At 44.9% G+C, this 23,967-nt stretch overlaps 2 protein-coding genes across 2 annotated transcripts in view; one reads left to right on the plus strand and one right to left on the minus strand.

Moving 5' to 3' along the window:
• LOC307214639 (uncharacterized protein) overlaps nucleotides 1-23,967 on the plus strand; it is a 268,943-nt gene that overhangs the window by 87,061 nt on the left and 157,915 nt on the right. The window lies entirely within an intron of this gene.
• Nucleotides 1-23,967, minus strand: part of LOC307214731 (uncharacterized protein) — a 38,783-nt gene that overhangs the window by 2,633 nt on the left and 12,183 nt on the right. The window contains exon 5 of the mRNA XM_079973683.1: nucleotides 17,114-17,240. Coding sequence (XP_079829809.1) covers nucleotides 17,114-17,240 — 127 coding nt within the window. The remainder of the gene's footprint in view (nucleotides 1-17,113; nucleotides 17,241-23,967) is intronic.

Below are 23,967 nucleotides of genomic sequence, written 5' to 3' on the forward strand. Positions count from 1 at the left end.
CCCATGTTAACTGGACAGCAGAACAATAGAACAGTGTTATTTGGAGCAATGAGACCCAAATCTCCTTGCTTGGTAGTGATGGTATGAAATACCCGAGAAGAATCAGGTAAGATTTACATCCTACTTGCATTACACTGACCGTGAAACACCCAGACAGTGTGATGATCTGGGGTTGTATGGCACCAAAAGGTGTGGGCAGAATTTGCATCATTAATGGGAATATAAATGCTCCAAAATGCATAAACAAAATACTTGAGCCCAAACTGAAGTGTTCCGCAGGTGATCTTGTCGCGAATTCCTCGCGGCGCTTTTAGCAGAAACACTCAGAGTCCCAGGTTTTTCCAGTGCAGTCTTTTTAATGTGAGCTATATACAGGTATTTACAAAAACAGTCCATACAGAGTACCTGCTCCTTAAGGCAAACGAATACTCTCCACCACAACATCACCACACCACAGCACAACCACCACACTTACTGTTGAACAGGCTTTCCTTTTAAAACAGGTGATAGCCAATCACATTCCTGCTGAGTCACTCTGACCCAGCACTTCACAGAGTATTGCATCAGCCTGTTGAAGCCTGCAGACTTACTCATCATCCTGCGAATCCCAACACTCCTCCTTAAGTCAAAGGCTTGAGACCTAATAATTCTCTTAAGTCTCGAAATTTAGGAGCATCCAAACATTGTGTATACAAATCCGCCACATTATATTTTGTGTTACAGTGCTGTACCTTTAACACATTTCTTTCCAAAGCATTTTTCACATTTCTGTATCTTATAGCAATATGTTTATTCTTGCTCTTAAAGTTCTGTTGGTTAGCAAGCTGTTGTGCAGCCATGTTGTCACTTAGCACAGTGATTGGCATTTCAGAAGGTATTCCAAGTTCTTTTGTTAGACAAGCAAACCACTCTATTTGTGACACACAATCGCTTATGGCTGAGTAACTCTGCTTCACAAGTACTTGTGGCAACAAATGTTTGTTTCTGGGATTTCCACTGAACCAGGGCATTTCCAATATATATGGCATAGCCAGTGGTAGACTTTCCATTTTCTCTGTCCCCCCAGCTGGCATCAGCGTATGCATACACTTGCTGATTATATCCTGTATCCAGCACCAGTTTGTAATCTTTTGTGCCTTTCAGATACCTTAGGATTCTTTTAAGTGCCACCCAATCTCTCTGAGCCGGGTCTGCACTTCTTTGGCTTAACATGTGCACTGCCAATGTTATGTCGGGTCTTGTCCAACAACTTAAATATAACAGAGAACCCAACAGAGAACGAAACGCTGCTGCATTCTCACATTTTTGCCCTTCTGGTTCATTTTTGTACTGGGTAGTTATGGGAGTGTCAACATCATTTGCCCTCTCCATTCCATATGTCTTTAGTAACTTTTCGATTTTTTCCTTCTGACTCAGAGAGTAGATGCCCTTTTCATTTCTCTGAACCTCTACTCCTAAGTAATTCTGAATCTCTCCCAAATACTTCAGTTTGTATTTGTTACCTAGGCTGTTTATAAACCAAGACACTTGCTTTTGTGCAGTTGTTATTAGACAGATATACAAAAGTAAATAACAAACACTTCCTTGCACCATTGCTGAATATAAACAGGAATCAGCCAGGCTTTGTTTGAATCCCATCTTTTTCAAAGTTGTATCTATGCATTGATGCCATAGACGTGCACTTTGGTGCAAACCGTATAGTGCCCTTTGCAGCTTTAACACCATGCTGCCAAAATAAATGGCCAAAATATTATGAAATTCTAGAATATGATGGTGAAAGGGTTAAACTTCAGAGTTATGAGAAACTAAAGCCCAAGGTTCGAGATTGGTTACACTATCATCAGATAAATGAGACATTCAAACAGGACAGAAAAATAGGATTCCAGAAAGAGAGGTCAAAACTAGAAACAGAATTGTTGGAACCCAATACTAAGAATTTATCAAAAATGTATAACTTGCTGTTGAAATGGAATACACAGGATGAAACGGTGAAATCAGCTATGATTAAATGGGCACAAGATATTGGTCATGATATTATGTTCGCTGACTGGGAACAGTTATGGACCACCGGTATTAAATTTACTGCATGTAATGCTTTAAAAGAAAATATTATGAAAATGATCTATCGGTGGTACATGACCCCAGTCAAGCTTGCAAAAATTTACCACTTGCCTAACAATAAGTGTTGGAAATGTAATGAGACTGAAGGCACTTTTTACCACCTTTGGTGGACCTGCCCAAAGGTTAAAGCTTTCTGGGAAATGATCTATAATGAAATTAAGAAGGTCCTTAGGTGGACTTTTCCTAAGAAACCAGAGGCTTTTCTCTTGGGCATGGTTGGCCAATTGGTGTTAAAGAAGGATAGGATTTTCTTCATGTATGCCACCACAGCAGCAAGAATTCTACTGGCAAAGTATTGGAAGATGCAAGAACTACCTACTCTGGAAGAATGGCAAACAAAGGTGATGGACTTTATGGGACTGGCTGAGATGACGGGCAGAATCCGCGACCAGGGGAAAGAGACAGTGGAAGAGGACTGGAAGAAATTTAAAATATATCTCAAAAACAATTGCAAAATTGAGGAATGTTAAGATGTCAGGGGGTAAGAGGTAAAGAATTGCAGCAGTAACTAAAAAACTAAAGGAAACTGTATGAAAGGGAATTAAGACAATTGACTTGAGGGTTGCTAAAGAATCACTAAACAAGGATGCAGGGATGGGGAGGTATGGGGAAGTCAAAAGAAAGAAGGGTATGAAATGATGACTTTGAAGCTATATTGGTCTAATTGTTTTGTGTGCTTTGATTTTCTTGTTTTTCTTCTGTTTGTTTTGTTTTGTTTTTATTATTTGTCTGAAAAATGAATAAAAATTATTTTTTTAAAAAAAACACACAAAAAAACACCATGCTGCCTTTTTCCAGCTCATAACCTGGTATTTGCTGTAAATACACCTCGGTGTCAATAGGAGCATTTAAATATGCTGAGGCAACATCAAAATGATTAACTTTTAACCCCCTCAGACTTGCCATTGCTAAAACTGATTTTACTGTTTCAGCCTTTGCTGTTGGGGCAAACACTTCATCATAATGTATCATTTTCCTTTGTGTAAAGCCCCTTGCAACCAACCTGGCTTTCCTCTGACAACTACCATCAGCCAGCTTTTTCACTTTAAAAACCCACTTACAGCTTATGGGCTTTTTACCTTCAGGCAATTCTGTAGGTACAAACACATTGTTGTTTAGCAGAGAGTTATACTCTGCCTGCATTGCCTTTAACCACGCCTCTTTCTCTAGAGTAGGTAACTCTTGCACTTCTTCAAAGTTTTCTGGCTCAGTTACACAAACCTGGTTTATGGTGGCTGGAGCCCATTGAGGAGATTTCACCCCTCCCATATCCAAGAATCTCCTGAGGAGCCTGCTGATTCTACAGAGAGGAGGAGCAATGTACTGCTCTCTACTTAATTAGTCAGTGAGTGAATTAGTGTGTCAGTCAGTCAGTTAGTGTATCGAAGAAAGAGAGAGAGTGTTAGAGATTGCTGCTAAGAGCAGCTGCAGACTCTCAGTGTAGCATTGATTTATGCTTAGATATTTTAGCTCTGTATATAGTTTTGTATCATAGTTGTAGCTATAGAATAAAAGGAAGATATTCTACAGAGCTGCTCTCCAAGTGGTTTATACTCTGCAAGACTCTGCAAAACTCTGCTGCGCAACGACTGTATTATTGTACAAGTGAACCCAGTGCTCTCAGCTCTAAGCTGTGAGTCCACAGCACGGTGACCTGTCCCTGTGAGAAAGGTGGTCGCTGGCAGTGCTACCCAGCTCGCCTAGCCCAGTCGGGGTTGTAGTGCATGAGTCCAGTTGGTACACTGGCTCAGGGGCGATGCTGACACCCATAACGGTCTGGAGGTTGACCTTTATTACTTCTTGCAGACCTCCTCGGTTCATTAATCTCACCCCCTGGGCTACCTTCAGGACTGCTTTTGGCGTGGATTGATTCTGGAGATTTACCTCCTCCTGTCCCAGTTGCACTTTCTTCTCTCCCCTGCTCCATGCTAGCTGCTGGGGAAAAATGATCAACCTTCACCTCCTCCCTTTCAGTTTCTCTGGGAGAGCTGCCAATTCTTAGCTTTGTTTCAATTGCCTTATCAGGTACGCTCGGCAGTAAAACTTTTTCTGGCAGCAGGTTTGCATGTATCTTGGGCCAATTTCTTTGCTCATTAAAGCTGGCTGATCGACTATAACTCAAAAGATTTTTATCATCTTCAAACCTGTAGGCTTTCGTACCACTTTCATACCCAAGAAATAGCAACTGCTGTGCCCTTTTCCCACCTTTTCTTCAGTTCTTTACAGGTATGTCAACCCACGCCTTTGTCCCAAAGATTCTCAAATGTTGCAAACTGGGACTTTTGTTATAGAGAATTTTATAGGGTATGTCATCTAGTACCCTTGACCACAAGCGATTCCCAATATAATTCGCGGTCTTAATACTCTCAGCCCAGTACTTAATTGGAAGATTTGCATCTGCTAACAATGCTTTCACTTGTGTCTGCAAGACACCTCCCCTACGCTCTGCTACTCCGTTCTCCTGAGGCGTTGCCACATTGGTAAGCCTATGTTTAATCCCTTGGGAACGCAACCACTTTCTTAGGGAGCTTGCCATAAACTCTCCTCCCCTGTCTGTCTGAATAGAGCACACCTTTTCGCCAAGTTGCCTTTCTACCCTTCTTACCCAGAACTTCAAAGTTTGGGCAACGTCAGACTTTTGCTTTAATGGATAGACCCAGCCAAATCTAGAATAGTCATCCACTAGGATCAAACAGTACTTGTTATGGGAGACACTTGGTGGAAAAGGACCAGTTACATCAGCATGAATCAACTCCAGTGGTTTTTTGGTTTCTCTTTGGCTTGCTCTTGCTACTGGGCAAGCCCTGCTTTTAACTTCCTTGCAGATATTGCAGTCTAAGTAATTATCACAACTTTTAATGTTTTTCATCCCCACACACAACTCCAATGTTTTGTTCAGCACCTTAAAGCTAGCATGAGCCAGACGCCTGTGCAGGAGATGAATACACATATCATGGGTCGGGACATTTTGCACATTCGCAACCTTAGACTCACACTGCAGTACATACATATTAGTTCTAAGGTTAGCATTTGCCAACACTGCCCCATTTTGCTTTGTCTGGCACTGATCTCCCACAAAGTTTACTTCAAAGCCTGTTTTTGCCAAGTCTGGAATACTCAGGAGATTGTTTTGCAAACTAGGCACACACAACACATTCCTGAATATGTGTCCCAGCTGTGGGAACACAACCTCCCCCTCACAAACCACATTAGCTTTCTGGCCCATAGCAAGACACATGTTTTTTGTTTGAAGCCCTAGCATCAGTTAGCAATCCTTTTCTTTTACAAAAGGTTTGAGAAGCTCCACTGTCCAGAACCCACAGCCCTTCCTTTTCTTGACCATCTGCAGGCACCCAAGCGGTAGACTCTCTCTGCTGCCTCCTGTGCTTCTGCTGTTTTTGTTGTTTTCTCGGGCAGTCCCGCAGATGTCCACTGGACTTGCAGCAAAAACACCTTTTTACTTTGTTGACCACCGGCTAGTCTGCAGCAGCTCCTCCTGGCTGTTTCTCCGGCTCCTGACACCTCTGGTCTTCCCGGCTGTTGTTCCCTCTGGGATGCTCCAACAGCTGAGCTGAGGTCATCTTTCGCTCTGCACGCCTGTCCTCCTCTGCATACAACTGTCCAGTAACATATTCCAGAGTCAGCTTATCAGTCTCTACAGACTCGAGGGAATTGACCAGCATATCATAGCTGTTGTCAAGGGAACTCAGGACTATAAAGACTTTGTCCTCTTCCCCCACAGGCCTCCCTCTTAAGGCTAGCTCCTGGAAGCAGCCTGTTAGGAATTTTAGGTGGTTCACCAGGGAGTCCCCCGGTTTCTTCCGACACCGGTACAGTCTCCTGGTCAATGTTATCAGTGAGCCAGCTGTCTCTTGTACATGGACAGCCTTGAGTGCATTCCACGCCTCACTTGCCATCACCTTATCAGCTACGTAGACTAGCTGGCTGTCATCCACTCCAAGAATGATCGTAGCTGTCAGGGACTCAGCGGGAGCGCAGGGAGGAGAAGAGATGGAGAGCGAGGGGGAGCAATCCGAGGGCAGCGTAGGAGAATATGACAGCAGTTCGAGAGATTCCATGAGCCTCTCCAGCGAATCGGAAGATTCACAGAAGGGGGCGCCGATGGGCAGGGCAAGGGGCGAGCCAAGGGGGACACCCCAGAAGCAAGGGGCCAGCGGAGACTCCCAGAGCAGCAGTTGGAAATCAGGAACAGCTTCCCCACCAGAGCGCAGTGGGGGGGAGGAGTTCCAGGTGTCAGAGCCCACATATGCACCACCAGCGAGAGAAGATGAGTCAGGGTTGGCCACGCCTCCATCGGAGAGCGAGTTAACGGTCAAGAGGAAAGTTGCAGGCTGGGCGTGCGCGTCAAGTTCAAAGGTACAGGCGAGCGGCACAGAAGGTAGCCCGGATAGGGAACCAGGTCCTAAAGCCCGCCGGAAGGAGGGGCAAGAATCGTCAGGGTCAGCGTCAGAGGAGTCCAGGAAAGATGAGACCCTAGCGGGCAGGAGGGCCCAGAGGAGAAAGGAACTTAGGAAGAGGTGGAGCAAGGCGAGGGTCTTAAACTGGTGTGGAAGGGGAGGAGACTCAGACGGGACTTCGCCGATCTAAGGTCGAGACGTAGAGCTGCACGCTGCGGCTTTAAAATGGAAACTGAATCTCAATAAAGACTTTTGTACATAACTACAGCCTAGCGTTGGTCCTCTGTGAGCTGGGACCTGGAGGCAGCTCTGACAGTAAGTCCCGTCTCAAATTTCAAAGAACCTCGCAACGTGAGAGGACGCAGCGAGGGGCGAAGATTGGTGCTTCGCGAGCTCACAAAAGCAGCACAAGATGACTACAGAAGAACGACTGGCAGCTTTGCAAGATGCCGTGGTACAACTCAACGCAGAAATACGAGCGGCAAGGAGGAGAGAAGAGGAATCAGATGCTGTCTGCAAGGATCTGCAAAACAGGTTGGAAATGTTGACTAAACAGGGGCCACCGGGAGCCAAATCAGAAGGGATCGGGCTCAGGAAGAGAGGGGGGAGCCTGGTGTCGCATTTCGATGGGAGTCTGCAGCAATATCCTAACTTCAGAGCAGACGTAGTTTTTGCGCTAAAGTTGCTGGAGAAGGACTTTAGAGATGAACAGGAGAAAGTAGGCTTCATACTAACGCATCTCCATGGAGAAGCTAAAGCGTGGTTGCGCAATCTGTGGAGAGATAATGATCCAGCCCTCCAAAACGCAAAAGCCTTCATTAAGGCAATGGACGATTGTTTTTTATCGGAGATAGATGTGGATGTCGCTAGAAAAGAGATTCACGGTCTGAAACAAGGCAGAGCCACTGTAAGGCAATATCATTCCCGCTTTTTTGCATTGGTCAACGCGCTGGGATGGGAAAAAGACTCAGCGTCCGTCAGGGACCTGTTCTGGGAGGGGCTCAACGGGGCTGTGAAAGACGAAATCGCAAGGGGGGAGAGACCGAGGAGCACTCAAGAAGTGGTCCAGAAGGCGCTGACGATTGGTGTGAGGCTAGAAGAACGTCCCTGGAGCAAAGATGAAGGGCGTTGGGGACGCACGCCAGCAAGGGCACCTCCTTTCTTCCCCAGAGACTCAGCGCACGCTCAATCCACGCCTCCACTGGGAGGGGGAGAGGAGCCGATGGAGATAGGTGGTGCCAAGGCTCAGTCAGCGACCAGAGCCCTCACACCAGGAGCAGCCAAGGTGAAGCCTCCTAGAGGGAACAGGAAGTGTTACATCTGCGAAAGTGCTCAGCATATGGCAAAAGAGTGCCCCCAGAGGCTCCACAAGCACAATGCAGCCTCAGCAAAAGTAACAGAAGCAGCTCAGCAGAGGGAACCGCAGCAGGGAAACGACGAAGTCTGGCTGGAAGCAGAGCCGCTGGGGCCCAGCCAGACGAATCAGTGAAGCAGTCCCCAGGAATCTTACAGCCCACAGACCCCCTCCCGCCCAAACCAGTGGTGCAGCTCACCGCAACACTCCAGCTTCCCAATGGGCTCACCATGGAAGTGCCTATTACCATTGACTCTGGTAGCAATGCAGACTTTATAGGAGTGGATTTCATCAAGCAACATAGCATAGCGCTCCTGCCTGCCGCGATGCCCCTGAAAGTAGTGACAGTCGATGGAAGAGAATTGCTGGGGGGACAGGTGGTACAGCAAATGCCGCCAATGGTGATGCACATTGGAAATCACCGTGAAGTCATCAGCTTCAACGTCACCCACCTGTCAGACACGCCCATAGTGTTGGGCATGAGCTGGTTGGACAGGCACAGCCTGGCATTGGCATGGTACCAGCGTAAATTGACCTTCTGCTCCTCCTACTGCGCAGAACATTGCATCATGACTAACCAGGAGGACGAGGGGCAAGAGGATGACCCACAGCTACAACTGGGCATGCTGCAAGCGGTACCCAACAAGTACAAGGCGTTTTTGGAGGTCTTCTGCGAGAAGGAAGCGGACAAGCTGCCTCCCCACAGACCCTACGACTGCAAGATTGACCTCCTGCCGGGGGCAACGCTGCCGACCGGGAAACTGTACTCCATGTCTGAAGACGAACTGCAAGAGCTCAGGGAGTTCATAGATCACAATTTGAAGCGGGGATTCATCCGAGAATCCAAAGCAGTGGGGGGCAGTCCTGTGTTCTTTGTGAAGAAAAAAGACACGCCCCAAAAGAGGCTGGTAGTTGATTTCAGAATTTTAAACTCGAAAACCAAGCCCACGGCTTTCCCGATGCCCAAGATCGACGACTTGCTCACGACGGTGAGGAAGGGACGCATCTTCACCAAGCTGGATCTACGCGGGGCGTACAATCTTATACGCATGCGGGAGGGCGACGAGTGGAAGACGGCCATGTTCACGCCCTTGGGCACCTATGAGTATAGGGTTATGCCTTTCGGTTTACAAAATGGCTCCCACTGCTTCCAAGCCTTCATGCATCACGTGTTAGCGGGGCTCCTCTACAAGAAGTGCGTCTGCTTCCTGGACGACATTCTGATCTTCTCGGAATCGCAGGAGGCTCACGAGAGAGATGTCAAGGAAGTCCTGCAAAGACTACGGGAGCACAGGCTTTACGCCAAACTGGAGAAATGCCAGTTCGACATGACGGAGGTGGATTTCCTGGGCTACAAGCTGTCCGACAAGGGAATCGCCATGGACAGCGCCAAGGTACGATCAGTACTGGACTGGAAGAGCCCGCGCAATCGGAAGGAGGTCCAGAGGTTTGTCGGCTTTGCTAACTTTTATCGCAAGTTCATCAAGGGTTTTGCTATGCAGACGGTGGCCATCACGGACACCCTCAGCTCCAAGAAGAAGAAGTTCATCTGGACGGAGCAGGCGGAGCAGTCTTTTCAGAAACTCAAACGTCTTTTCGCTTCCGAGGAACAACTGCTGCATGTGAACCCCAGCAAGCCCATGAGGGTGGAGACGGATGCCTCCGACAGAGCCGTGGGGGCAGTCCTGTTGCAGCAAGACCCGCAAGGGGATTGGAGGCCGTGTGCTTTCTACTCCAGGAAACTCAGCAAGTCGGAGCAGAACTACACCATCTGGGACAGAGAGTTGCTGGCCATTCATGCAGCATTCAAGGCGTGGCGGCACTTCCTCATCGGAGCCAAACACACGGTGCAAGTTCGCACGGACCATAAGAACCTGGAGTACTGGCGCACGGCGCGGTTCCTGAACCAGAGACACATCCGCTGGGCGGAGTTCTTTGCGGATTTCGACTTCAGGATAGAATATATCCCCGGAGACAACAACATCATGGCTGATGCGCTATCCAGGAAGCCGCAGTATCTGGAGGAAGCAGCACCGGTAGCGGCCAAACACATTTTCGCACCCAAGGCGTGGGCATGCGCTTCAGCCACCGTAGACCTGGAAGCGATACGACGCGAGCTGCGAACAGATTCCTTCGCGCGATCCAAGATGGAGGAGGTGCGCAGCGGCACGGCGAAGGACGACGAGTTCCAGATACGTGACGGACTGCTCCTCCGCAAGGGGGCCATCTACGTACCGGGAGATGAACTCCGCGCGACAGTACTGCAACAGCTACACGACGCACCCAGCGCCGGACATTTCGGCAAGGAAAAGACGGTGGAATTAGTAGCCAGAGACTTTTGGTGGCCCAAGATGCGGGGAGAAGTCGCGGATTACGTCACGAGGTGCGACACATGCCAAAGGGCCAAACCAGTACACAGACCGCCGGCGGGACTGTTAGAACCGCTACAGACCCCGTCCGAACCGTGGGAGAGGGTGGCCTTGGACTTTGTCACTGACCTGCCCAGCTCGAGGGGCAAAACAGCAGTACTCGTGGTAGTTGACATGTTCACCAAGATGGCGCACTTCATTCCTTGCGCGAAGGTGGCCACAGCGGAACAGACAGCCAAGCTGTTCATAGACCACGTGTTCAAGGTGCACGGCCTGCCACGGTCTATCCTGTCCGACCGGGGGCGCCAGTTCATCTCGAGTTTCTGGCGGAAGCTGATGGGAATCCTGAACGTCAAGGTCAACCTAGCGTCGGCAAGACACCCGCAGACCAACGGACAAGCGGAGAGGGTCAACGCCATCATGCAGCAGTACCTGAGATGCTACGCTAACCAGCAGCCCTCGACCTGGGTGGACTACCTGCCCCTGGCCGAGTTTGCCTACAACAACACACAACACGTGTCCACGGGGGTGACACCGTTTTTCGCCAACAACGGGCGACATCCCAGGACCTTCCCAGGCTTAGAGAAAGAGGGGGAGGGGGAGCCGCAGGGAGCAGAGGCATTGGCAGAGGAGTTCCAGGAGGTCCATGAACAGCTCCGTAGACAGTTAGACCTAGCAAAACACGCATACAAGGTGCAAGCAGACAAACACAGAAGAGTGGGGGAGGACATACGGGTAGGGGACTGGGTCTGGTTAGCGGCCCAGGCAGTGCCGGCCAGATCCTTAGCTAAGAAGAAGCTAGGACGCAAGCAGCTGGGCCCTTACCTAGTCGAGGCACAGATCAACCCAGTGGCTTTCCGTTTGACACTACCGGAGGGTTCCAGAATGCACCCGGTCTTTCATAGATCGGTGCTAACGCCCTACAAGGCACCTCACAGGTTTCAGGAGCCAGGGACGGCTCCCAGTCCACTTAGTGACGCACCCAGGACAGGGGGGTCGCCGAGGGCGGGGCCACTCAACGAGGTGACGGAGATTTTGGACTCGAGATGGGGGGAAGAGGGGGTCGAATATCTCATCGCAAGGGAAGGTGCTCCGGCCAGCGCCAACAGCTGGGTGCCGTACTATGCGGTGGAGGAGCACTACCTCAAAGACGAGTTCCACGCACTCTTCCCACACAGGCCCATGCCGGAGGATTATTTTGACGAATATCTTTTCACCCCCACACTCTCAGCCAGTACGTTTCAGGGGTTCTCCTCGGCTGAGGAGACGGTTCCAGAGACTACCTCGCCGGAGGGGTCGGTCTCAGACTTGGGGGCGGAACGCTCTTATTGGTGGGACACTCAACCCGAGGAGTGGCGGCGCAGGGGACTGCTCAGAGGGCCCTGGCACGCAGACTCCCCAGAGGAAATGGGGGAACAAGGGGGCATGGACCGGTTGGGGGAGGATCCTGGGTTCGAGCACGCCGGCAACGAGATGGAAGCGGAGGAGAGCGACGTCGATGTACCCGTCACGGACTGGCAGCATGCCAGGGGGGAAGACCGGTATCCGGCATGCACCCCCACAGCATTGGAGCACCCGGAACCCACGCCAGAAGAGAGGGAGGGGGGAAGGGCGGGCTTCGAGGGGGGGATGGATGTCAGGGACTCAGCGGGAGCGCAGGGAGGAGAAGAGATGGAGAGCGAGGGGGAGCAATCCGAGGGCAGCGTAGGAGAATATGACAGCAGTTCGAGAGATTCCATGAGCCTCTCCAGCGAATCGGAAGATTCACAGAAGGGGGCGCCGATGGGCAGGGCAAGGGGCGAGCCAAGGGGGACACCCCAGAAGCAAGGGGCCAGCGGGGACTCCCAGAGCAGCAGTTGGAAATCAGGAACAGCTTCCCCACCAGAGCGCAGTGGGGGGGAGGAGTTCCAGGTGTCAGAGCCCACATATGCACCACCAGCGAGAGAAGATGAGTCAGGGTTGGCCACGCCTCCATCGGAGAGCGAGTTAACGGTCAAGAGGAAAGTTGCAGGCTGGGCGTGCGCGCCAAGTTCAAAGGTACAGGCGAGCGGCACAGAAGGTAGCCCGGATAGGGAACCAGGTCCTAAAGCCCGCCGGAAGGAGGGGCAAGAATCGTCAGGGTCAGCGTCAGAGGAGTCCAGGAAAGATGAGACCCTAGCGGGCAGGAGGGCCCAGAGGAGAAAGGAACTTAGGAAGAGGTGGAGCAAGGCGAGGGTCTTAAACTGGTGTGGAAGGGGAGGAGACTCAGACGGGACTTCGCCGATCTAAGGTCGAGACGTAGAGCTGCACGCTGCGGCTTTAAAATGGAAACTGAATCTCAATAAAGACTTTTGTACATAACTACAGCCTAGCGTTGGTCCTCTGTGAGCTGGGACCTGGAGGCAGCTCTGACAGTAGCCAAAGCTTTCTCATCCTTTTCTAGCTGGGCCTCTACTAGTGCCAGCTTTTCTTCATCGTCCTCATGCTCCTCAGGGGGCTGCGGTGGAGTTTCCACCACCTTCCACAGGCCCTCACGCTTGAGGAAGTGTTGCATGCAGACTGGCCAGATGCTGTAGTTCGTGGCCGTCAGCTTCTCCAGCAACACGCCAGTTCTGGACTGCTCCATCCCTGCAGCTCACCTCCAGCACCCACAGCTAGATAACTGCCACCTGTACTCTTGCGCAGCGGAAGCGTGCTGGGCCCATAACCCTGTCGCGAATTCCTCGCTGCGCTTTTAGCAGAAACGCTCAGAGTCCCAGGTTTTTCCAGTGCAGTCTTTTTAATGTGAGCTATATACAGGTATTTACAAAAACAGTCCATAGAGTACCTGCTCCTTAAGGCAAACGAATACTCTCCACCACAGCATCACCACACCACAGCACAACCACCACACTTACTGTTGAACAGGCTTTCCTTTTAAAACAGGTGACAGCCAATCACATTCCTGCTGAGTCACTCTGACCCAGCACTTCACAGAGTATTGCATCAGCCTGTTGAAGCCAGCAGACTTACTCATCATCCTGTGAATCCCAACAGATCTTTTCCCAGATACTGAAGCATTTAGTGAGGTTGAAAAACATAATCAAATTAAAGAAATGGCACAAAGAGTTGACTAATCACCCAGAAAGTGATGTAAAATTGTACTATTAAGTGAACAAGGCTACAGTTATGAAGAAATTGGATGAAAGATTGGGAAAAACTACACCAAAGCTGGCCTTTCTATATTTTTGAAGAGGTATAAAGAGACTCAGTCACTACAAAATCAGAGTGGTAAAGGCAGGAAAAGGTGCACAAAGGCAAGTGACGATCGAAGAATGAAGAGACTGTGCCTACATGACAGAAGAATATCATCTGGGTGGATACAAGATGACATGGTACAATGCAATGTGAAGTTGAGTGCAAGGACTGGTCTAAATGTTAGAATTCTAAGAAAAAGCCATTGTTATCTCTCAAGCAAAGGTTGAAAAGATTAAACCCATGTTAACTGGACAGCAGAACGATAGAACAGTGTTATTTGGAGCAATGAGACCCAAATCTCCTTGCTTGGTAGTGATGGCACAAAATACCCGAGGAGAAGACTCAGATAAGATTTACATCCTATTTGCATTACACTGACCGTGAAACACCCAGACAGTGTGATGATCTGGGGTTGTATGGCACCAAAAGGTGTGGGCAGAATTTGCATCATTAATGGGAATATAAATGCTCCAAAATGCATAAACAAAATTCTTGAGCCCAAACTGAAGTGTTCCGCAGGTGATCTTTTCCCAGATACTGAAGCATTTATATATATTTATATATTTTTATTTTTATGTATTATTTCAACAGGATTCAGCTCTATGTCGTGTTGCTGCTGTGTGCAAAAGGTGCTTTCAAGATAATGATATTTCACTGCTGGAATGGCCTGGGAATAGCCCAAACTTTAACCCAATCGGAAATCTATAGAGCCGACTAAAGAAACTTGTTAGTCAGAAGCAACCCAGCAATAAAGCCCAATTAACAGAGGCAATAATTCAGTCTTGGTTTCCCATTATTACAGCTGCAGAACTAAAAACTTGGTTCACTTCATGGGAAGGCGTTGTAAGGCCGTAATTAAAGCTAAAGGTTAGCGATGGTTCCTCCCCATTCGTGGGGACGAATGAAATTATCAATGTGGGGAAGGATGTCAACGATAAAGATGAGCGTGCTGCCAAAACTACTGTTTCTGTTTCAAACAATTCCAGTAATCAGAGGGACGGCTATTTTTAAGGAATGGCAAAGAACAATTTCAAGGTATATTTGGCAGGGTAAGAAGCCTAGAATTCAATTTAAGTTACTAACAGATGCGAAAGAAAGAGGAGGCTTCGCCCTGCCAGACCTGAAATTATATTATGAAGCAGCGTGTCTCTGCTGGTTAAAGGAATGGATAAAACTAGATAATACGGAGTTGCTAGACTTAGAAGGATTTGATAATAGATTTGGGTGGCACGCATATTTATGGTCTGGAAAGAAGAAAGGTTATGTAGGCTTTGAGAACCACATTTTCCGAAGATCGTTGAAAGAAGTTTGGGATAGGTACAAAAACCTACTCGAGCCAAAAACTCCACACTGGTTGTCTCCATTAGAGGTTATGAGTGTTAAAAAAACTAATATGAGGAAAAATTGGGCTACATAGGTAAAGGTAAAGGTACCCCTGCCCGTACGGGCCAGTCTTGACAGACTCTGGGGTTGTGCGCCCATCTCACTTAAGAGGCCAGGGGCCAGCGCTGTCCGGAGACACTTCCGGGTCACGTGGCCAGCGTGACATCGCTGCTCTGGCGAGCCAGAGCCGCACACGGAAACGCCGTTTACCTTCCCGCTGGTAAGCGGTCCCTATTTATCTACTTGCACCCGGAGGTGCTTTCGAACTGCTAGGTTGGCAGGCGCCAACATATGGAGAGTTAATTGTTAAGGAAGGGGGGAGATGGAAAATGAAACCTTATGAAGAGGTAAAAGAGCATGTGTACGACTGGTTGCATTACCTACAAACAAATGAAATGTTTAAGAAGGGTCTTAAGGAGTACGGGTATGCAGAGAAAGAGTCGAAATTTCAAACAGAAATAATAAATAATGAATTTAAGATATTATCTAAAATGTATAAAATTTTGTTGGAATGGCATACCAAAGATGAAGAAGTTAAATCGGTTATGATAAAATGGGCCAGGGATTTTGGATATAATATACAAATGGATGATTGGATTAAATTATGGAATGAAAACACGAAATTTACTGCATGTACAGCGTTAAAAGAGAATATAATGAAAATGATGTATAGATGGTATATTACACCGGTAAAACTTGCAAAAATGTATAAAACATGTAAGAAATGTTGGAAATGTAAAGAAAAGGATGGCACTTTTTATCATATGTGGTGGGAATGTAAAGAAGTGAAGAGCTTCTGGGTACTGATATATAATGAACTGAAGAAGATGTTGAAATATACATTTGTTAAGAAACCAGAGGCTTTTCTTCTAGGAATTACAGGAAATGAAATAAATAGAAAGGATTGCAAACTTTTCCAATATGCAGTAACAGCGGCGAGAATATTACTGGCCCAGAACTGGAAACAAGAACAAGTACCAACAATAGAGGAGTGGAGAACAAAGTTGATGGACTATGCAGAACTGGACAAATTGACAGGGAAGATTAGATATTTACGAGATCAAAAGTTTATCGAGGACTGGAAAAAGTGGGTGGACTATTGGGAAGGTATAAGTGACAGAGAAATAACGTTAGTGGCATTTAAAGAAGCTCTGTAAAAGTCAAAGAAATATTGCAAAAAAGAAAAACAGGTCTCAAATGGTTTTCGAAAGGCAATAGCGAATTTAAGAACTGTGTATTTAAAAATCAAATTTGGATGATTGTCAGAGAGGCTGAGGGAAGTCCAAAATTGGAAAATCTGTTAAAGTTGAAATTGTGATGTGTTATATATTCTTTTTGTGGAAATTAATAAAAAATTATATTAAAAAAAAAAGGTTACCAATGGTCACCAAAGGTTTCACGTTTTTTCTTTATGACTGCTGTTCTAATAATACTCCTTCATAAAATTCATTGCATTACATCCTTCATTAAATTATCTTTCCATTGCTATATAATTTTATGGTATTACTCCACACAAAAGTGGTGTTATGAGCCATCAAACCTCAGAAATACACTTTTCACAAAAGGTTTCCACAATTTCGGCCACTAGGAGAAGTTGTTCATTTTAAAGTTGATGTTCTTTTTATATGGGATCAGATTATTCTTATTTATGTTTCATGTTTATATGTGTGTTGGAAGCCGCCCAGAGTGGCTGGGGCAACCCAGCTAGATGGGCTGGGTAAAAATAAAAATTATTATTATTACTACAGTGGTATCTTGATTTAAGAATAGTCCCCTTCCGGAAAAGATTAAGTTTGTAAACCGAGGTACCACTGTATCATCATCATCATCATCATCACCACCACTGCTACTTCTACCTGAAATTCAGTAAGCTCTTCTCTGGGATGAATTTTGTTTGGCCCAACCATGGCATCCCCTCCATCTCCAATGTCAGTCGTCTCTTTGGTCAACCCAAGATTGACAGGAGCAAAAACAAAAACAGAAAACCTGAAGCTACTTATCTTTCCTAACAATTCTGAAGCTGACATTTAAGATGGCCTGGGCAGTTCAGACCAGCCCAATTGTGGTAGAAAAAGGAATAATTTGAGGAAGATTGTTCAAAGAAAAAACTGTAAGTTACTGTTTATTGTGGGGGTGTTGGGTTCCCAGGTGTTATAGGGGCCACGGTTGAGCTCTGTGAAAATATGAGGTTGGTCCATAGATGTATTTTTTGAATTTCCAGGCAGATAGGACAATCCCACAGGGAGCCTTACCAAGAGAGGCCACGATCCCCCGATTCTCCTCCATGACGTCCTTATGCAGAGCTCTCTGGTCAGGATCCAGCAACGCCCACTCCTCATCCGTGAAACGAACAGCGACATCTTCAAAGCACACTGGACCCTAAAAGAAAAAAGGAAATGTCCTCCTCTGAGACAGCAGAAATATGATCTGCTACACAACACTCTGTTGTTTCCTTCCTGTAAATTGCGGTGTTGTTTCAATAGGATTGTATTGCAGCACATTTTAATTATGGGTGCTTATTTTATTCTGCATTTTAATTATTTGTCTCTGTGCAAATAAGTGGTACTCCACATGTGGTTTTCATTTTTTAAAAAATAATAATATTTATTCAAGTTTTAAAGGTTACAAAAAGAAACAAAGAAAAAATAAATCAATACATAAAAATAAGTCACATCCAAGAAAAAAAATAAAAAACAAATACAGATAAAAAGGAGAAAAAAAGAAAAATAATTAGATATACATACAATCAAAGAGAAAAAAACAAGTCAAACCTTTACATAATTTTCTTTCTTTAACTTATTTCCTTGACCTCCTCACACCTCCCCTCTTTGTTTTGTTTTTTTGAAGATATTTATTAGGATTTTCAATATTAATACAGTAAAATCAAAAAGAAAAACAAGAAAAAATACAAAAATACAAAAGTAAAAATAATTTAAAAACTCACAAAATTTCCATTACTTATTTTCCATTAACTTGTTTCCCAGACCTCCTCATACTTCCCTTTTTTGTATTCCAATTCAAATTATTAGTTCAGCAAATTCTCACCATTAATTTTACTTATTTCTAAACCTTTTTTCCATATCTCTTAAGCATTACAGCTGGAAACCCCTTAATTTCTATCCAACATCATTCTAACATTCATTAATTTTATAATACTTCTGTAAGTAGTCTTTAAATTTCTTCCAATCTTCTTCCACTGACTCTTTTCCCTGGTCTCGGAGGTCCTGCTGAATATGATCAGAAGGGACCAGTTTGTGAAAGGTATACAGGTCGGAGCAAAACAGTACAAATTGAGGGCATTTGCAGATGACTTAGTATTGACATTACAGGAGCCAGAATCTAGTACTAAAAGGGTTCTGGAACTAATTCAAGAATTTGGTCAAGTGGCAGGATTTAAACTGAACAAGTTAAAAACTAAGGTTTTAGAGAAAAATTTAACATCGATTGAAAGAGAGAGGTTTCAGAATGAAACAGGTTTGACTGTGGTTAAAAAAGTCTTTAAATTTCTTCCAATCTTCTTCCACTGACTCTTTTCCCTGGTCTCGGAGGTCCTGCTGAATATGATCAGAAGGGACCAGTTTGTGAAAGGTATACAGGTCGGAGTGAAACAATACAAACTTAAAGCTTTTGCAGATGACCTAGTTTTGACCCTGCAGGAGCCAGAATCTAGTACAAAAAGAGTATTACAACTGATTCAAGATTTTGGTCGGGTGGCAGGATTTAAACTAAATAAACAGAAAACTAAGGTGTTGGGGAAAAATCTGACAGATGTAGAGTCGGAACAGTTTCAGAGAGAAACGGAACTAACTGTGGTTAAAAAAGTAAAGTACCTAGGGGTAAACATAACAGCAAAAAATCTGAGTCTATTTAAGGATAATTATGAAAAATGTTGGTCTGAAATTAAGAGAGATTTGGATAGCTGGACAAAATTGAAGCTTTCTCTGTTAGGCCGAATCGCTGCTGTTAAGATGAATGTATTGCCAAAGATGTTGTTTTTGTTTCAAACATTGCAGATTGTGGACAAGACAGAGTGTTTCCGGAAGTGGCAGAGAGATATATCTAGATTTGTCTGGCAGGGCAAAAAGCCCAGAATTAAGTTCAAGATACTAATTGATGCGAAAGAAAGAGGGGGCTTTGCCCTGCCAGACCTAAAGTTGTATTATGAAGCCGCAGCCTTTTGCTGGCTAAAAGACTGGCTACTTCTTGAGGACACTGACGTATTGGACTTGGAAGGGTTTAATAATGCCTTTGGTTGGCATGCATATCTATGGTACGATAAGGTTAAGATTAATAAGGTCTTTAAGAACCATATTGTCAGGAAAGCAGTTTTTAAAGTCTGGACAAAATACAAAGACTTATTGGAAAATAAAACTCCGAGGTGGCTTTCACCTCTGGAAGCTAAGGCCCGAAAAAGACTCAATATGGAGGCCAACTGGCCAAAATATTGGGAAATATTAGAAAAAGATGGAGACAATTGGAAATTGCAGAGTTTGGAGAAAATGAAGGATAAAGTGCGAGACTGGTTACATTACGCTCAGATTAAAGAAGTTTTTAAAAATGACAAAAAGCTAGGGTTCCAGGTGGAGAAATCGAAGTTGGAAACAGAATTGTTAGAGCCAAAAACTAAGGTTTTATCAAGAATGTATAACTTGCTGCTGAAATGGAATACACAAGACGAAATGGTTAAATCGGTTATGATAAAGTGGGCTCAGGATATTGGGCATAATATTATGTTTGAGGACTGGGAAAGGTTGTGGACCACTGGGCTGAACTTCACTGCATGCAATGCTTTGAAGGAAAATGTAATGAAAATGATATATAGATGGTACATGACCCCAGTTAAACTTGCCAAAATATACCATTTGTCTGATAATAAATGTTGGAAATGTAAAGAACATGAAGGAACATTCTTTCACCTCTGGTGGACTTGCCCTAGAGTGAAGGCCTTCTGGGAAATGATTTATAATGAGTTGAAAAAGGTATTTAAGTATACCTTTACTAAGAAACCAGAGGCCTTCCTTCTGGGCATTGTCGGCCAGAAGGTGTTAAAGAAGGACCGAACATTTTTTATGTATGCAACAACGGCAGCAAGGATACTCATTGCCAAGAGCTGGAAAACTCAAGATCTACCCACACTGGAAGAATGGCAGATGCAGCTGATGGACTATATGCAACTGGCCGAGATGACTGGCAGAATCCGAGACCTGGGAGAAGAGAGGGTTGAAGAAGACTGGAAGAAATTCAAGATTTATCTACAAAAGTATTGTAATTTGGTTGAATGCTAAGAAGGATGCTAGATCATAAATAATTGCCTAGCACTGAATTAGATTGAACTTGACGATAAGTGAGATTGAGGGAAATATAAACTTGTGGAGAATAGATTAAATTAACTGAATAAAATTTAAGAATATAAACAAGATGATAAATTGCTGGAAAAAATTTACAACGATGTAAGTGGGAGTGGGAGATGCGAGGGAGTCCAAAGAAGTTCTGAAAAATGTGTTATGATCCATGTTATATTGTTTATTATTTTTGCATTTTGTATTTTAAAAAAATCTCAATAAATATTTATAAAAAAAAAAAAAGTGAAATACCTGGGGATTAATATGACAGCTAAAAATGGGAATCTATTTAAAGATAATTATGAGAAATGTTGGATGGAAGAGAAAAAAGATTTAGAAATTTGGTCAAATTTGAAGATTTCTTTGTTGGGTCGAATTGCAGCTATAAAAATGAATGTATTGCCTAGAATGTTGTTTTTGTTTCAAACATTGCAAATTGTGGACAAGATGGATTGTTTCAAGAAGTGGCAGAGAGATATTTCTAGATTTGTCTGGCAGGGCAAGAAGCCCAGAATAAAATTTAAGATATTAACTGATGCAAAGGAAAGGGGTGGATTTGCCCTGCCAGACCTTAAACTTTACTATGAATCAGCAGCATTCTGCTGGTTGAAAGATTGGCTGCTCCTTGAGAACACAGACATTTTGGATTTAGAAGGTTTTAACAATTTTTTTGGGTGGCATGCATATTTGTGGTACAACAAGGTCAAAGCACATAAAGCATTTAAAAACCATATTGTCAGGAAAGCATTGTTTAATGTTTGGATAAGATATAAAGATTTATTGGAGAATAAAACCCCAAGGTGGCTGTCACCAATGGAAGCAAAGGCTCTGAAAAGACTCAATATGGAGTCCAAATGGCCGAAATATTGGGAAATTTTGGAACAAGAGGGAGATAAATGGAAACTGCAGAGTTTTGAGAAGCTTAAGGATAAGGTGCGAGACTGGCTTCATTATTTTAAAATAAGGGAGGCTTACAATTTGGATAAGAAAATTGGCTTCAAGGTGGAAAAATCAAAATTAGAAACAGAATTGTTAGAACCCAAAACTAAGACTTTGTCAAAGATGTACAACTTGCTGTTGAAATGGAATACTCAGGATGAAACGGTGAAATCTGCTATGATAAAATGGGCACAAGATGTTGGACATAACATTATGTTTGCTGACTGGGAACAGTTGTGGACCACAGGTATGAAATTTACGGCATGTAATGCCTTAAGAGAGAATATTATGAAAATGATATACAGGTGGTACATGACCCCAGTCAAGCTCGCAAAAATATATCATTTGCCCGATAACAAATGTTGGAAATGTAAAGAAACTGAAGGTACATTCTTTCACCTTTGGTGGACGTGCCCAAGGATCAAGGCTTTCTGGGAAATGATCTATAATGAAATGAAAAAGGTATTTAAATATACCTTCCTGAAGAAACCAGAGGCCTTTCTCCTGGGCATGGTTGGCCACTTGGTGTCAAAGAAGGACAGAACTTTCTTTATGTATGCTACAACAGCAGCAAGAATACTCATCGCAAAGTATTGGAAGACACAAGATATACCCACTCTGGAAGAATGGCAGATGAAGGTGATAGACTATATGGGACTGGCAGAAATGACTGACACCTCCCCTCTTTGTATTCTAGTTCAAATAGGTATTTCAGCAAATCCTTCATCTTTGTTTTTATCCTAATAATTTATCTTAATATACTGTAATTTTCCATTCTCTCTTTCACCAATTAGCCGTCCACTTTTACCTTATTTAATCTTATTTCTCATTAAAACTGATATATTTGAACTTATTCTCTTAAGACATTTCCCCTAGGGTCATAAAAATTTCATTCCACGATTTTCCCATCTCTCATTAAAAATTTTTTTTTTTAAAAAAAGTCTCAATATATACACTTTAAATTCCCAATTTTCTTTCACCATCTCCCCTCCCCGGTCTCGGCCCCTACCAACAGTTCCATCAACCTCCAACAGTCCATCAACCTGGAGATCTTAAATCTGAGGCTCTTAACTCCTCTTCATGTCCCATCTGCCGATCTTCTGGATAATCTTTGGTATTAAAAAGCAGTTCTCGGGGGGGCTCCAACCCAACGATGGTCATATTCCTTCTTAGCAGGTCTGCCAGATTTCCATAGTTAAGGATAGGGCCCATAAAGTATTCCAAATCTTGTTTCACACTTCTTCCAAGTCCAAAGGCCCCAAAGGCTTCGATCTCCTCCTGGCTCAGATTCATATCCCAAAAGTCATTTAATCCCCACATAAGGTGATCTCTCCACCTTTCATTTTCCAGATCAAGCCAGGCTCCCATCTCCAGAAACTGGCTTCTCCTAATTATAATCATATAAGGCCTCAACATATAATCCTCCATTTGCCTCTGTAGGGTTAAGGCTCCCCCTTGCATCACTTTAACAACAACTTTCTCCTTCTCTGGTTTTTCAATTTGTTCAATTGAAAAAAGATTCCTGTGCCGGATTCTTGTCGACTTCTTTGCTGATGCCCACTTTTGTTCCCAAAATATCAACACTGGTAGCCATGGCATCTATCTGTTCATGCAGCTTTCCCAATAGATAAAATGTCCTATTCAGTACAGACGCTACTTCTTTCTCTACCGACATCCTTGAAATGTTCAAGGTCAAAGCTGGTTTCTCAGAGCCTTTATCTTTAAAACCAATTTCCCAGCTGCATTCTTGTAACAATGTCCCAAAACTCCCTCTAGAGGGAAACAGTCTCCATTTATCAATCCTTCCAGCACAGTCCCAAAAGTCTCAAAAGTAAATTAGTAACAATTCCAATTACCTTTCCTTCTTTTTAAACGCAGAAACGGACAATGGAAACAAAGTCTTTCTTTTGTATCTTGACAGCTAGCTGTCAAATTTGTCTATTCACCGTCGATGGGCTCCTCACAGACCGCTCCCAGGTTTAGGGATATGGCGCTTCAATTCTTAAATTTTCACCTTCTCCTGCAGGCTTCCCCTGCTTCCAAAGGCGGTATTAGAATAGTTTCAATCAGTGGAGTTTTAATCCTTTACGTAGGACTTTCCAAGACCCTAGTTAACAAGTTCTTTGCTTCAGTCTATTTACAGAAAGGGGAGGTGGACTTCCTGTTTAGACCTTCCCCGTTCAATGCCAAATTAAATTATTTTAAAAGCCCAATTTCCCGTTCTACTCACGGGTTGTTGTTTGAAATCCAACTGTCCACAAGAAAAAGTCAGCGCTCTCGGGCAACGGCTGTGCGGCTTCACTCCGTAAAAATAGCGGTCGAATCAAAACACTGCGCCACTCACCCCACGTTGCTTTGGATCCCCAAAAAAGGGGGTTCTCTACGAGTAGGGGAGGCGCTCCTGGTGTCAGCCGAATCCCACGTTCCCAGGCTTCCTCCGCCTGGGATTTTTGAAGGGTCTCCGCCTTCGCCGCGGCGGCAAGACCCAAATTTCACGGAGCGGGTTCCTCTCAGTCAGAGGAGCTCCGCCACTGCCGATGACGCTAACCCGGAAGTCCTTCCACATGTGGTTTTCAAATCATTCTGCCTATGCAGGGATTCCAGTTTGCCAGATGGAAGGATCCACTTTCTCCTCTCCTCATGTGCTGTTCTAGGGAGTTCCCTCCCAATGCTGTAAAGCCAAATTCAAGGGGTTCCTGGGAGCATAGAGGGGGGGATGGGGGCAGGTCCCATTTTTCATCCGATGGGGCTGGTTAGGTGAATCCAGGCCACTATTTGTTCTCATTTGTCCACTCCTTAGAAAACAATTTTAGCATTCAGTGATC

Source organism: Podarcis cretensis (genome assembly GCF_951804945.1).
Source record: "Podarcis cretensis genome assembly, chromosome: 4".
Taxonomy (NCBI): Eukaryota; Metazoa; Chordata; class Lepidosauria; order Squamata; family Lacertidae; genus Podarcis; species Podarcis cretensis.